The sequence below is a fragment of the Talpa occidentalis genome, unplaced genomic scaffold (genome assembly GCF_014898055.3).
Source record: "Talpa occidentalis isolate TD23 unplaced genomic scaffold, MPIMG_talOcc4v2.1 talOcc4.9, whole genome shotgun sequence".
NCBI lineage: Eukaryota > Metazoa > Chordata > Mammalia > Eulipotyphla > Talpidae > Talpa > Talpa occidentalis.
The window spans coordinates 11,929,016-11,944,310 of NW_023605305.1; the positions used below are offsets into that span (position 1 = coordinate 11,929,016).

A 15,295-nucleotide genomic window follows, 5' to 3' on the forward strand; every position below is an offset into this window, starting at 1 on the left:
CCTCTGCCCAGGAATGTGCCCACTCCCGGGGGAGGAGGCTGGGCCTCCACAAAGACCCTTTCTCCTAGGGCCTGGGAAGGGCATGGACCCTCCAGCCTGACCCACCACTGCCTTCTCCAGATCAGAGGCAGGTCAGGGCAAGCACCACCCCTCCCACCCTGAGCTGCCTCCCTATAGCCAGTGCCTAGGGTGGGGGCAGAAGGTGAGGCCCAAGTATTTCAGTCACCAGCTCCACAGCTGAGGCTGCTGGAAGGAGCGAGGCTGCCTGGTGGTGGCAGAATCCACTGGGTGCTTTCCTGGTCAGCCCTCGCCCTCCTGGCCCTTGTTCTAACACTCTCTGGAAAGCTCATTTGGAGGCTGGAGGGGTGAGAGGCCCAAAGCTTCCCTGCACCCAGGTGGGTTGGGGAACACAGACCTGACCAGCCATCTCCAGAGCCCATTAACCCCCAACATCTGATGCCCACTCCCTGCTCAACAGAACTCGCCCCACACACACCCAGGCCCCCAAGCCCAGTCTTTGATCCCTCCAGTTTCCTTGGGTGGACCAGAGATCAGTTGATAAAAGTTGCTAAGACGTGAGGGGTTGGGGGGTAACACCCCCATCCCTGTGTAACCAGCACCTCGTGGGGGAGGGATCTCAGTCTGAATTTAGATCCATGTGCCCAGGTGGGGCCTGGTATGTCCTGGCAGAGGCAGGGAGAAGGTGGGGTGAGGCAGTGGCAGGCCTGGTTCCAGACCCTGCGGGGAGGTGCCTCTGAGTCTCGCATGTGGCTAAAGGCAGGCTGGAGAGAAAGGAGAGGGAGGAGGAGGAGCTGAGAGAGGGACAGAGAAGAAGAAGTCCTCACCAGCTGGCAGCATCACTTACTGAGAGGGGACTCCTCATCAAGCTCCGGAACCATCATGCCAGCCACGGCAGGGGGGCTTGAGGAGGGCCCGGGGCCTGCAGAGGGGAGCAGTGGAGAGTGGGGAGAGCAGCGACAGACAGACAGGGAGGTTGAGGATCAGAGAGACAGACATGGTGGGAGGAACAGAGACAGCGAGAGAGGCAGGGATAGAGGCACAGAGAGATGGGGACAGAGAGATGGGGACAGAGATGGAGACAGACACAGGAATTAGGGGGAGAATGAAAGGGAAAAAAGGCAAGACAAAGCAAAAGGAAGAGAGGTAAGGCAGACATGGAGGCCGAGACGTGAAGCCAAACAGATGGAGGGATTAAGACAAAGACAGAGACAGGATGAGGCACAGATAAGACAGAGTTACAAGTAGGAGAGACAGGCCAAGGCCAGCGAGACATGGAGGCAGGCGGCAGAGTTGGACAGTCAAGAATGGGAAAGACAGAAAGAGACAGGTCAGAAGATGGAAGGAAAGGAATTACAGGGAGAGGGAGGCGGAGCCGAGAGATCACGGCCCTGATGAGGGACAGCAGAGGGAGGTGGCGTCTCAGGGACCATGCTCCAGGTCTGGTCTGGGGTTGGACCGGGGCCAGCAGGGGCATGGCACCTTCCCAGACAGTGCTGCCCATGGGCAAGGCTGAAGCAGGGGCCTCCCTGGTGGCGCAAGGGGTTAAGACACAGCACTATGAAGCTACCCTCAGCCACTGCAGCACGAGTTCAATCCCCAGTCAGGGAGGTGACCCACATGACACAGCAGGCCTCTCCTGCCTTGCCTGCTGCTCCCCTCAGCAGTGTATTTCAGTAGATCCACCTGTTCTGTTCCCCACTCTGTCTCTGGTGGATCCTCTTACCACCCACACACCTCTGACCTGTACCCCAGTTCTTGTATGCGTAAATAAATCTTTAAAAAAAAAAAAAAAAAAAAAAAGGCTGAAGCAGGTGCACGGAGACCCTGGGAGTCAGGGAGACACACCTGCTGCCCCCGGGGCTGAGATTCAGCCCATCTGCCTGGACCTGCCCAGGGGTGGCGGGCCAGAGCCAGCTCTTAGGCCTGGAGGGTCTAAGGTCCTGCATCTTTTCACAGATGGGCCCATTCACAGGAGAAGTTCCTGCCCTGCTCTTAGGCCTGCCCAGCAGCTGTCCCCACCTCCCCACCCCTTCTCCCACCTCTGGCCTCGCCTGCCCTCACAGCTGTTTCTCCAAGGGGGAGATGGGCTGGCAAACACCACTCAGAGTGGGCAGAGCTGCCACAGATGCAGGGGGAGAACTGGACCACGGCCTCGGCGGCAGGCCTGGCAGCATCAGCCCAACCCAGGCCATTCTGGGGTATGGGGCGTGTGCCTGAGGCCCACCTGATAGCTGCTCCAGGGCTGTACCCAGCCCCCCATGCATCCTGAAACTTGCGGAACACTACATGTGGAAAAGCTTCAGGCAACGTACGTCCTGGTGCTGGAGGTCACAGACAGGACCACTCCTCCCAGGCGCCCACCCTCCTTTCTGCTCTGGCCAAGTACGATGCCACCAGCTGAAGAGCAGCCGCCCTTCCCTCACCCCCAGAGGCCCAGGTCAGACTTGCCCCAGGCCTGTGGGGTGGGCAGCACTGGATGTCTCGGGGCTGCCCTGGGACCCAGCTCCATCCTTGGTCCTGACCACAGAGTACCCAGGTGCTGGCTCCCAGAGAGGGCAGCAGTAGCCGTGTGGAGCTGCAGGACCTTGTCACAGGGCAGTTCCTTCTCAAGCCAGAATCCCGGGATGGGAGGGAGCATGGACTCTGAGCCATGGTCCTGGTGCTGGACCAGCCCCTACTCTAACTGCAACTCCATGTGCTAGCAGAGTGGACAGCTGACGGACCTGAGTCTCTTCCCTCCACAAAGCCCAGCCCTCCCACCCAGCCCAGGGACCCTCGGCTTCCCAGCAGGTGACCCAAGCTAAGCAGCTTCCCTCCCAGGTCAGGGCGCGGCTGACTTTCCCCCTACCAGTCCTGGTGACCTGCCTGAAAGCCTCTGCCTGCGGCCCCAGCTCTGCCTGGGGCCCCAGCTCTGCAACAGTCACCCCCAAAAGGACTCTGGAGAAGGACCCCACAGCTGAGCCCACCCTGGGAGGAGAGAATAGCTGGTTTTCAGGCCCCATTGGCACTGGACATTTCCCAGCAAAGAACCTGGCCATCTCCAACCTTACAGGGACGTACCAACCACCCTACCGCAACCCCAAGGAGACCTCAGGCCCTCAGCCCAGGAGATTGGGCCTCTGAGGCTTCCCCGGAGGGCAGTCTATGGGATGCCCTTAGCAACTTACCCATCTGGAAGTCCCCACTGCCCAGGTCTCCACTGCCCAGGCCCTCTGCAAGCAAAAGAGATGTATTCAGTAACAACAAATGTCTGTGGCGCACCCCCTGGGTGACAGGCACTGTCCTGGGCACCTGGCATGCAGTGGAGGCCATGAAAATAGAACTGTTGCCACACCTCTCCCCATGCCTAGGGTGGGCTGGCCTATAAAAGTCAGCGTGGAGCCTCCAAGGAAGAGCATGTGGACAGGAGGGCCAGTTCAGACCAGCCTCCAGGAGCGGACAGGAGGTGACTTCACTGGGCACCACCCACCACTGCCCTGCCCAGTCCTGATCATCAGGGCTGCATGTGGTCTGCAGCACAGAGGAGCAGCCACCAGCCCAGGTCACAGAGGCAAGCGGAGGATCCTGGGATCAAGGGGACCAGGACTCAGGACGGACACAGCTCATAGCCCATCCTTTGAGGTACCACCTCAGGCAAACTTCCTGGGGCATCTTTAAGGACCACTGGGAAGAATCCTGACTTTGTCCCTTACCCTTCCACCTATTGTTACCAGACCCTCTGTTCACCTCCAGATGCCTCAGCTTCGTCAGCCAGCAAGTCCTCATCATCAGAAAGGTCTGGATAGCTCCAGCCAGCCCGGCCCATGGTGACCGTCTCCGCGTCTTCAGGCAGAGACAAGCCATCATATGCCCGCAGCCCTTGGGTCACCTGTGGGAGACCACACAGCAGACTTTATTACCCGCTCCAGTTGCCGCCAAGCCCTGGGCCCCTCACTTCAAGGGGGCCCAGAATCCCACCCAAAGCCCTTCTTGGTGGTTAAGTCAGACATGGCTTGGCTAAGAGATAGGTTGGGTCTGAACCACTGATTTTGACTCAGCCCCAAATCCCATGAGCCCCTGGAGGCTTCAGAGCCCAACCCTGCAAATTCACCGAGTTTGAATGAATCCTTAAATAAACAGATGGTAAAATTAAAACCATTTTGCTAAGTGATGACTCTTCTTTCTTTGGCAAAGACAAATTCAGCTAAACATCACCTTCTTGAATGGTTCATTAATAAAAAAGATAATTGACATACACAATGACCAGGATGAGTCCCAAACACATTATGCTAAACGGAAGCAGCCAGATGGGAAGACCATCCACTGCAGTGACAGGAAGATCACTTGTTGCCTGGGGCCAGGGCTTGGGGTACAGCTGACCAGGGAGGGGCACAGGGAAACTCTGGAAGCCACAGTTTCTGGGTACATGCATCTCATTCTCAGAATTGAACTGTACACTCAAAAGAACATATTTTATTGGATGTACGTTATACCTCAATGAAGATGACTAAAGAGGAAATCTCCTTGGGAGACTTTGCCCTAAATCTTTGCCCTTCACAGCCACCTTTGGGCCCAGGCTGGGCTCCAGGGTCTCCTGGGCACACACTGGGTTTGCACTTTCACTGGAATGGAAGCACCTTGAAGGTAGGGCCTGTTATTAAAACCTCTCTACCTTCTCAGCACCTCTGTTCAACAAATATTTGAATGAATGAATGAATGAACAGTCAAAAATCAGTCCTATCAATCCTGGCTATTTCCTGAAGGTGACTTGCTTTGGAGGGTTACCCCCCCCCCCCACGCAGGTATAGGCAATCTCCATTCCTAGGCTGAGAGCTCTCTGTAGGCAGAGGCTGGATACCATGTTTCGTGAAGATGCTGAGCCTTGTATAAGGTCTGCACTGCCCATGTTTCATTCCCTACTATGGTCTAACGCCCTTTCCCCCCACAATCCACGGGCAAATCCTGCCTCCTGTTCCCTTGCCCTTCCACACACTCCCTTTCTGGATAAGTACCATCCCTGTTCTGGAGGCCAGTAGACTTCTGGGCTGTGTCCACAGGGTTTGTATCCAGATGAGAGCATTCAAACTTTCCAGGAGCTGGTGATAAATGCAGATTCCTGTGACACTTCTCAGAGCCACTGAGTCAGGCCCTCTGCAGCCCAGGCAGGAGGGTTAGAATTGTGGGTGCCCAGGGGCTCTGATGTTCACAGCTTAAGAACCACAAGACCAGCCCCATGCCAAGGGTTCTCCCTCCTCTCCTGGGTAGGGGTAGAGGGCAATGCTCTCCTGGGGTGGGGCGTGGGTCCTGATTGACCTAAGGGGAGTGTGAGGTTAGGGCTGGTTAGCAGCACTGATACTGGGCAGAGGGGATTAGAGAGGCGGGTTTGTAGCCTCCCCATCTGGAGGGGCTCTCCCTCTCCCTCTGTGCCACTGCCACCTGCCCCCCCATACCAGCAAGGTCATGGAGGGTGTGTGGGGGGCACAAAGATCCTAGCTCCCCCTAGGCACTGCAGTCTGGAAAGGGAGGTTCTCGCAGGGAGCAGCAGTGGGGTGGGAGGGTGTATAGGGTTGCATGGAGGCGGGTGGTGGGGGAGGGGGTGTGTGGGGTGGCTCAGGACTGGACAGGAAATAGCAAACTAAGATTCAACTTGGAAAAAATGCCAGGAACACACATCTGCAGTGAAAGGGGAGACAGAATCCAGAGCATGTTGGGACCTGGACAGAAGTCTTCCCCATCCGGGTAAATCCAGGGAACGGGCCCTTCCACGTGCCAGCCTGCCCTTCCTGGCAGCCCCCTCCCCAGAGCCAGAGGGTCCAGAATCAAATCAGAGCCAGCAGCAAGGGACAAGCCAGAAAGAGCACAGACTTCCTTTTTGAAAAGCTGAAGATCAAAAGGTTGCAGCAGTTGTATTTCACATCTGGGAGTGGAGATGGAGCCAGACCGGAAAGAGGGTCCAGGAAAGAGCCAAAGGAGCCCGAGACTCAGCCATAGAAGGGAACTTGGATTCCTATCTGGAAAGTCCAGGGTCTGCTTGGGGAATAGAAAGAGCCAACATTTACTGAGCACTCACAATGCACAGGCACTCCTTTTATAAGGGTTAGCCCAGGTGACAGGCGCTGAACAGCCGCACGGTCCTGATGGGCTAACGGAGCAGAGACCGGTCACCTGCCTGGACATCTAGCAGGTAGCAGAGCTGGGATTCCAAGCCTGTGGTCCAGTGCCAAGGCCCAAGCGCTGACCACTGTGCTTTTACATCACCTCTGCAACCAGGGCTGTGCAGCGAGCCAGAACACAGGTCACTGGGAATCACTGTGCAAAGCCTCAACCACATGATTTTTTACAGTTTACAGAACATTTCCTCAGCCTCAGTGTCAGATGATCCTCTGGCAGGTGAGAATGGCCCCGTTTCACAGAAGAGAGAACAGGGCCAGAGAAGGATCTTGCACAAGTCCACAGGTGAGTGGCTTGCAGAGCCAGGACTCGGGGCTCTCCACTCCCACCCCTTGCTTGCCAGGAAAGGAGGTAGGGCCGGTGCTGGGCTCCAGGCTGGCCACGAGGCCTATGCAGAGGGTAGGGGCAGAAAATCCAGGGGTGTCCTCCCCCAACCAAGCAGCTCCCAAGATGGACCGGGGAATGCCTGCTCTTGGGTCCATGCAGCTGGGTACTAAGACTCCAAGGAGGACCATCAACAGCTCCAAGGTCAAAGGCAGAAATAGAACCCAGGTTTCCTGCCCCCAGCCCGTCTCCGGTAGTGATGCAGCAGGCTTCCTCCCAGAGGAACCCTGTACTCAGGCAGGCGTTGCAGCCGGATGGGGAGGCGGGGGAGGAGGGGTCCAGAGTCAGACCTGAGCCAGAGAGGAAGGAGCCAAGCTGTGAGGGGGATTTTCCAGAGGTTCCTGGTGGGGAAAAGGGGGAGAAGGGCAGCTGACTCATTTAGGTCAAGGCCAGAGGACTGTTCTTGCATGCTGGAAACAACTGCTTGGTGGGGGTGTCGACAGGGTGGCCCTCCATCGGGCATGCATTCCCTGAACACAGGTATAGGGAGGAAGAGGGCTGACAGGTAGGGCACCGGATAGGTGAGGGATGTCCGGGAGGCCCCTGCTCCTGGAGGTTGGGTTGTGTCCAGGCCCAGTTGGTGAGGATGATGATGTACAAGGGACTCCAGATCCAGGTCCCATAGAGACCTTTGGACACAAGGGACAGAGGCGCCTTGCCTGGTTTTATTTTTTGTTTGTTTGTTTGTTTGAAGATTTATTTATTCATGCATACAAGAACTGGGGTACAGGCCAGACAAGCAGGAAGGTGAGAGGACTCACCAGAGACAGAGCAGGGAGCAGAAGAGGCAGATGGACTGAAGACACGCTGAGTGGAGCAGCGGGCGAGGCAGGAGAGGTCTGCCGCACCATGTGGGATTCTGGCCGGCCGGCCAGGATTGAACCCACACTGCAGAGGCTGCTGCAGACAGCTTCACAGTGCGGCGCTCAACCACCCGCGCCACCAGGGGAGGCCCTTCTCACCTGGTTTTAAAAGGTGATTTAAAGTGAGGATTGTGGGTCTTTCATAGGCTACACACATAGATGTGGGTTTTGGTGTGACTAAAATCAAAGCTGTAGGAAGACAGCGGTACAGGAAAGAGATGGCACAGAACTGCCAGACTCCAGGCAGCCTGCTCTACATCAGGCACGTCCTTCGTGCTGTGGGGCCAGCTCAACCGATCCTCGGAGCAGCCCGGGGAGGGCGGCCCTGCGGGGCCACTATCCTTCCTCTGAAGTAAGGGAAATCCAAAGAGCTTGGGAAATCAAGTGCGCTTTTTTTTTTTTTTTTTTAAAGAAGTTTACAGCAGGGCCTTCTCGGTGGCACAGCAGGTTGAGCACCACGCTGTGACGCTGTCTGCAGCCTCTGCAGCCACAGGTTCGATTCCTGGCTGGCCAGGGAGAAACCCACATGGTGCAGCAGACCTCTCCTGCCTCGCCTGAGGCTCCCCTCAGCAGTGTCTTCAGTCCATCTGCCTCTTCTGCTCCCTGCTCTGTCTCTGGTGAATTCTCTCACCCTCCCATGCCTCTGACTATATCCCAGTTCTAGTATAAATAAATAAATCTTTAAAAAAAAAAAAAGTTTACAGCAATTGGGGCCTCTCCCATGGCACAGCGGGTTGAGCATCATGCTATGAAGCTGTCCGCAGCCTCTGCAGCACAGGTTCGATTCCTGGCCGGCCAAGGAGCAACCCACATGGCACGGCAGACCTCTCCTGCCTTGCCCGCTGCTCCCCTCAGCAGTATATTTAAGTTAGTCTGCCTGTTCTGCTCCTTGCTCTGTCTCTGGTGAATCCTCTCACCCTCCCATGCCTCTGGCCTATACCCCAGTTCTTGCATAAATAAATAAATCTTAAAAAAAAAAAAAAAAGAAAAAGAAGTTTACAGCAAGCTCACTTGGCGCCAAGTCCTGACCTGAACTGACAGGAAGCTATTAATAGCATATTCAGTCCACGTAGGGTGAACAGTTATACATTTGAGGCAGCAATATTAATGTGTTTGATTATGGGGTGTCGCCCCAGCCTCTGCTGAGGACGTCACATCACAGCTGGCACATGCTTGATGTCAATTTTCTCCAACTTGAAAACTTCTGAATTCCAAAAACACATCTGACTTCAAATGTTTCAGTTAAAGGATTGTGAGTGTGTATTATTTCCATTTTGCAGGTGAAGAAACTGAGGCTCTGAGAAGAGCATCTTTGTAAGTGGGATGAAAAGCACGTAAGGCACTCAGTGGGGTACCTCGTATACAGTATACAGTAAGCGCTCAATAAGCACAATAATTAGTACCATGCCAAGGGTACTAGTGCAGGGTAAGGGCGAGAGGTGGTGTGAATGATGCCTGGGAATGTGGGGTGTGGGTCCAGGCCTGCATCAGCCTTCAGGTCTGGGGTGGAGGTGGATGTCTGGCTCTACCCCGGGCCCTGGCCTGGCTGGCTGGGCAGGACCTGGCTGGGGGTGGGAGCAAAGCTTGTTTCCAAGGCTCAAATTATCTGCTTGCTCTGAGACTGACTCTGGGACTCACTGGGTGAAGACCAGTGGCTTCTCCGGAGACATTCTTCGCATGCCTTGGGCAGCCCGTCAGAGCCCCCTCCCCATGGCCAACGGCCTGGGGCTAAATCCCGTGTGTGTGCGTGCATGTGCGTGCATGCACGTGTGCACGCACACGTGCACGCACACACACACACATGCTGGGCAGTAAGGTCCTAGCACCACAGTGGTGGGTGGTGGGGGGGAGGGGAGTTGCTGGGGCTGCAGCTGCCTAGGGCAAGGCTCCAGGCATCTGGGCCTGGTGAGCTCACCCCATCAAAATCCAGAGACAGTGCGGAGGCTGGGGACAAACGAGCCCCTGCCTGCCCACCTGCCTCCTGCCAATAGACTCCTCCTCAGTGCCCCTTCCTCATCCAAGGCAGATGAATGAGCAGACGCCAAAACCCACAGCCCCCAAATCTCCAGGGAAAGACACCAACCCAGACAACCACAAAGATGCAGGGTTCCAGGTACTTCCACAATGAACGCTCCCCCCTTCTTGCCACAACTCAGGCCCCGTAGGCTGGTCAAGGTGCCCTGTGCATCCCTGGCTGCCCAGCACGTTGTCCACGGGCTGCAGATGGCAAAGGGGAAGGAATCTGTCGGGGCAGCATTTTGTTGTGTGAACTGCCAGGGGCCAGTGAGCAGACACAAAGGCCAAGAGGCCCTTAATCCCCTGGCAGGCTGAGAGAGGTGCCAGGCTGGAAAGGAGGTGGCCACAGCCTCCCCTGGCACGCATGCATTGCCCGTGCCACTGGGATGGCCTGCCAGCTCCCCACACCCAGGCTCCCAGGGTGAAGGCCCTTGGCCAGCTCGCTGGCCAGGCGGAACGATCCCCCAAGCAAGGAGAATGGCTCAGGCTCATCCCTGCGCCAGGTGCTGAGATAAGTAAGGTCTTTACAAGGTTTATCTCACACAAACCCACAAACCATGAGTCACAGGCTGGTGCACTCCCATTTCACAGATAAGAAAGGAGGCTCAGAGAGGTTAAGTCATGCAGCTACGGTCATGGGAATCTAGTCTGAAAGCAGCCTCCCCTGTACTCTGCTAGCTCCATGCACAGCTGCTGGCAGGCCCCTGCTTCTGACCCCTGCCCCGCGTCAGCTTACACCAGCTGGACCTAGAACAGCCCGCATTCCAGCAAGGGGAGGATCGGTGAGGCCTTCAACAGAGGACAAGGGAGCATGAAGCTGGGGCCTGGGGTCTCTCATCCCAGATCTTCCCTGAACTCCCCGTGTGGTCTGGGACAAGCCCCCCGGCACTCTCCCCTTTCTGCAAACAAGCCAGTCCCTCTGCCTCCTGTGCTGGGCTTGACACCGGTCATCTCAGTCGATGAGCACAAAAGCACCGGAAGGGGAGTGATTTCCTTGAGTTTTGGCCATCACAGCATCTTTGGAACATAAAACACAAAAATTTTCTGTAGTAGTAGACCCCTTCAGTCGAATGAGTGACTTACTAACAACCCTGAGGTAGACATGAGCCCATCTGACAGAACAAAGGGCTTCCCAAGATCACACAGCCGTGGAATGGCCACGATGATCTCTGAGCCTCAGTTTCCCCATCAGTAAAATCAAGCATGACACCTCATCCCAAGGGAAAGTGGGGCTGGATCACACAATCCCCGCAACCAGGCCTCAGTGCCTTCAGTGATAGAATTGGAGTAAACCCTGCTTGGTTATCCTCCAGCCTAGCACTGCTGGGAGAGGCCGGTGGGAGAAAAGCCATGTGTGGCTGGAGAACCTGAAATCGCTCCAGCCCTTTCCCTGGTGGACCTGACACAGGCTGTCCCAAAGGTCCCAACATGGAGTTGGGACATGCCCCCAAAGGCTCTGCTATTGCCATAACTCGGCAGGGCTCTCTGTCCTGAGTCCCAGAGACTGGCTGGCAGGGCAGGGAAGGCAGACTCTGCTCGACACCCTGATTCCAGGCCACCTCAGCAACTATCCAGCTGGGCAGTCTTGCTTCATCATCTGTAAAAAGGGGTCATCAATGAGACCTGCCCCCAAAGACTCAATTCAAGCTACGCTGACCTCTACCTATCAAGCACCTACCAGGTGTAGGGCCCTGGGGGGAGCAGGGGAGAAGACAGTCATCGAGCTCCACGTTCCTAGGGGGACGAGTCCATTAAACCAGGTGATGACACCGAATGTGTGGCGAGCTCTGCAGATGAAGGAGAGGGTGCTGGGACAGCCCAGAGGAGGCCTCCTCACGTAGCCAGGCAGGACAGGAATTGGGGGGCTTCCCAGGGAAATGGCAACCAGTTGGGTCTGAGAGATGATTTCGCCACAGTAGGTAGAGGAGGAGAGAGTGCACTCGGCAGCAGGCAGGGCACACGCAGGCCTAGAGGGCACACGGCATGGCGGAGGGACTGGATGAGGTTTGGTGCAGCAGGGCATGTGTGCTAGGTGGCAGGGGATCAAAGGAGAGCAACCCCAAATGGGATTTCCCACTTGAAGAGCAATGTGCTTTGTCACGGTGCTGGTCACAGCGCAGTCCTCCCGGTCCTTCCTGAGCCCCTGTACTCTCCTCCAGCCCCCATAGACACCCCAAGAATGGGCCGCCCCACGTGCTGAGTGAGCTGCCCACCAGTTTACAGGGAGAGAGCAGGAAGCCACTGGGAAATGCCCTGCTCCACCCGTCTGCCAGGTGCCGCCAAGGCATGAGGGTGGCCAAGCAGGAGCTGCTTCTGGGCCGGGCCGCCCAGCAAGAAAGTCCCTGAGGGTTGAACATTATCCGCCAAGCACTGTTGGTGCCAGCAGTGCCTGCGGTGTTCACGTGCCTGCCTCCTGCCCTCAGCACAGCCTGGCTCTCAAATTCTCCGGCTCCGGGGTGGCCTTGCTGCCATGGAGCACTGGTGCATTAGCAGTGGGACTTCAAGGCCGCACCAACCTGGCCCTCCGGCATCCACAGGTTTCATGAAGGAAGCCTCTAGCACAGTGCTAGACCTTCTGGAGGAGGGAGGCTGTGCCACAAATTTTGGTTGAAATGAGACAACACTAACAATAACGATCACTGAGTAAACCCACTACATCAGACCTTTCCATTGTTCTCAATTCACTGACGTGTTAGAAGAAAAACCCTCGTTCTGGCCAACCTGCCTATGCACACACACACAATGACACACCTTTCCAGCCTTCTTCTGTGTACTCCCCATTTCCTGCACGTTTCTCTCCTCCACAGTTTTCAAACACGCGGAGTCCCTTCCCACCTCAGGGCCTTTGCACTTGCTGCATCCCCTACTGGGACACTCAGTTAGGCTCCATCCCTCTCCAGCTCCTCTTTGCATTTGCAGCAAAGAGTCACCTCTGTTGACTCTGACCACATCCCAGCCCAGAATCTGTTAGAACCAGCTGTCACTTCCCTTACCCGGCTTCAGAGCACCTCACTGACACGTGCTCACCTATATTTACACACACACCTACTTATCACCTGTTTCCCCCAGCAGAACATCAGGCAGGGACTTTATCCATTTTGCTCATTGCTATACTCTAGCACCTAAAGGTTAACTGGCACATAATAAATGTTCAACAATATTTGTTGAATTAATTCACGAATGGAGTTTACAAAGGAGACAAGGCTCAGAAGGGTGACTTGCCTGCTGTCCGTTAGAGGCGTTGGGGCTTGAGTCAGACCCTAGGTCCTGATCCTGGATCTCTGCTACCTGAGTGCTCCTCCCAACCATCCCTAACGCCCCAGGCTTTCCAGCTGGAGTCCATCTGGGGGAACAGATGCTGCTCACCATCACTGAGGAGAGACCTGCTGGCTGCCCACCGGCATCTCGGAGTTGGGGGGTGGGCGGTGTCTCTGAGGCAAGCAGGGGCTGAAGCTCTGGCTCAGAGGCCTTGTGCCGGGCAGCCAGGCCCTGGTGACTCCACTCCCACTCGCTCCTGTGGGCATCAGCAGCAGGAAAAAACAGGCTGGAGCGGCAGCCCCACAGCTGCAGCCAAGGAGGCCAGCTCCCCCTGGCCCCCAGCCTTTCCTCATCTGCTTCCTGGAGGGGGGGAGGGGCAGGCAGGCCTGAACCCACAGCTGAAGACAGCCTGTGGGCAAGAGAGCTGAAAGAAAAGGGAGGGCCCTTTCTTTTGAAGTGCCCAGCCCCTCTGCTCAAGAGGAAAGTCCAGAGCACAGTGACTGGACAGGACTGGGAATGGGGGAGGTCCCACAGACAAACACATCTGGTAATGGCTGCTAAACGTGGCTGAGCCAGTTCCCCTAAGTCCAAGATGTCTCAAACACCAAGATGAGGGCAGCAGAGACTACTGCTTCTCAAACTTGCTTAAGTTGGAACACTTTTTCACACAGAGCTCCTGGGACTGGGGTTCCACAGAATGCATTTTAGCAATATCTACCCCAAATGCACTCCTTTCCCTCAGCCAGTTGGCAAACTAGCTCTCCCTAAGTACAGCCTTAGAAGTACAAGATGTGACCCCACAGGGGTTGTGAAAAGACAGAAGGGGTTGTTTCTTGAAGGCAAAAGGCCCAAGGCCCCATGAAATGAAGTGCTGGCGGAGGGAACGCAGGCCAGGTGACAGCTAGTTGGTGACAGGCGGGGCCTGTTCTCTCACGGTAACACCCTGTCGCCTGAGAAAACCCAGACAGGAGCTGCCCCTTCCCTCCCTGGCCATCAGCCTTCCCTCTCAGGTGATGAGCCCCAGCGGAGGAGGCAGACAGGGGGGCCCAGCGAAGAGGGGCCCTCATCCCCCAGGACCACGCAGGGAGTAGCCACGCAGGAGTGGAGGAGCTGAGTTCAGGGGAGGGTTCAGCTGCAGAGAAGGGGGCTGGAGCTCGCTGGGAGCCCCAGAGGCAGCGAGGGGTGGGGCGTGTGCTCTTCTGGGCCACTTGTGGGCCAGGGAGGGGCTGAGAAGGGGCTTTCAGCTCACCCACTCCCTTGGCTAAATCCTTTGCCTTTCTGGGCCCAAGCTCCCTCAGCCAAGTAATGGAGTGGGTCTAGATCTCCGGTTTCCAGGTGAGAGAACTCTCAAATGCTCAAACTCAGAGCAAATCCAATTTTCATTTTATGCTCTGACCTTCTTTAATGTCTGGCTCAGCCCCCGGTTAAGCTTGAGGCCATGAGTAAGTTACCATCTGTCCCTCTGTAAGATGGACATGACTCACAGTACCAGCAGCTACTTCATGGGGTTGTTGAGGATTAAATAAAAATGTAAAATGGGACAAAGAGCACAAGTACATGGAAAATGCTCTGTAAGTGTTTGCTGTGATTATGACTATGATTTTGTATTACTACTACAAGCTTTTCTAGTGTTACCACTATTTTGACTGAAATAAGGGTTTCGCTGCACAGTAATAATAAGTTTTAAAAGTTCTCAACTGAGATGATGCAAAGGCCTCTTCTGGCTTCCACGTTTAAGGAGAGTGAAATCCTGAAAATTCTGGGTTGTGACCACCACAATAAAGAGGGTGGGGCTGGAGCAGGGAATTACAAAGTGGAAACCCAGTCACAGGGAGCGAACGGTGGGGGCTGCCCAGCCAGAGGATGACTGCCCTCATCCTCACTGTTCATCTATTTTTATCTCCCCCACCACCCTGTTCCACAAAGACTCAAGCAGCTTATAAAGAGGCGCCCATAAGAGCAAGAGAAAATGAATGTAAGAGACTAATGTAAACTAAACAAATGTAAGAGGAACGCAGGTAGGACAGACATGGAGCCAGATGAGACAAGCAGCAGAAAGGCATAGGCCGAATGCTTGAGTTCTGGGAAAGTGACGGCTCGTTTGGCTCCAAGCTTTCCAGTGACCAATGGGAAGAAGGAAACCTGACCAGCCCCTGGATTTCATGTCCCATAAGGTCAAAACAAACCAGTTGCTTAGAAGAAGCACAACTATTCCTTATACTGAGAGCAGGCACTGTCTGGAGAGTAAAGGTTTGTCCGGTGCCCTTCTTTGCCCTTGTCGGTGGGGCTGGCCTCTCCTGAGTCCACTGACCATGACCCTTTGAGGCTGAAGTCAGGGATTGAGGCTACGGCAATGATCAAAGAGTCAGGAGTCTGGAATGGCGGTCCGGGGAGCCACCCCAGCATCCTTGATCTGGGCTGGATTACCCATCCCTCCCCAAGCCTAAACACAGCCAGTGCCCAAAATAGCTGGAGCAGGAGAAGGTGCCAGGAGGCCCTGGGCGGGGGCCTGGGCTAGGCCCACCCACAGGGGGTGGGGGGAAGCCGAAGGGCCAGTATGCACACATCCCCTGCGCACAAAGGAGCACCTTCACTTGGGGCAC

The 15,295-nt window shown here is 55.8% G+C and overlaps 1 protein-coding gene across 3 annotated transcripts in view; it reads right to left on the reverse strand.

The window, feature by feature from the left end:
* HSPG2 (heparan sulfate proteoglycan 2) overlaps window positions 1-15,295 on the reverse strand; it is a 96,707-nt gene that overhangs the window by 58,756 nt on the left and 22,656 nt on the right. Inside the window, exons 1-3 of one of the 3 annotated variants that reach the window (XM_037498668.2) lie at window positions 12,801-13,742; window positions 3,748-3,889; window positions 3,189-3,233 (exon numbers count right to left, since the gene is read on the reverse strand). In XM_037498668.2, the coding sequence (XP_037354565.1) occupies window positions 3,189-3,233; window positions 3,748-3,889; window positions 12,801-12,803 (190 nt within the window). In that variant the 5' untranslated portion in view covers window positions 12,804-13,742. The other 2 variants (XM_037498666.2, XM_037498667.2) reach the window with 2 other exon arrangements.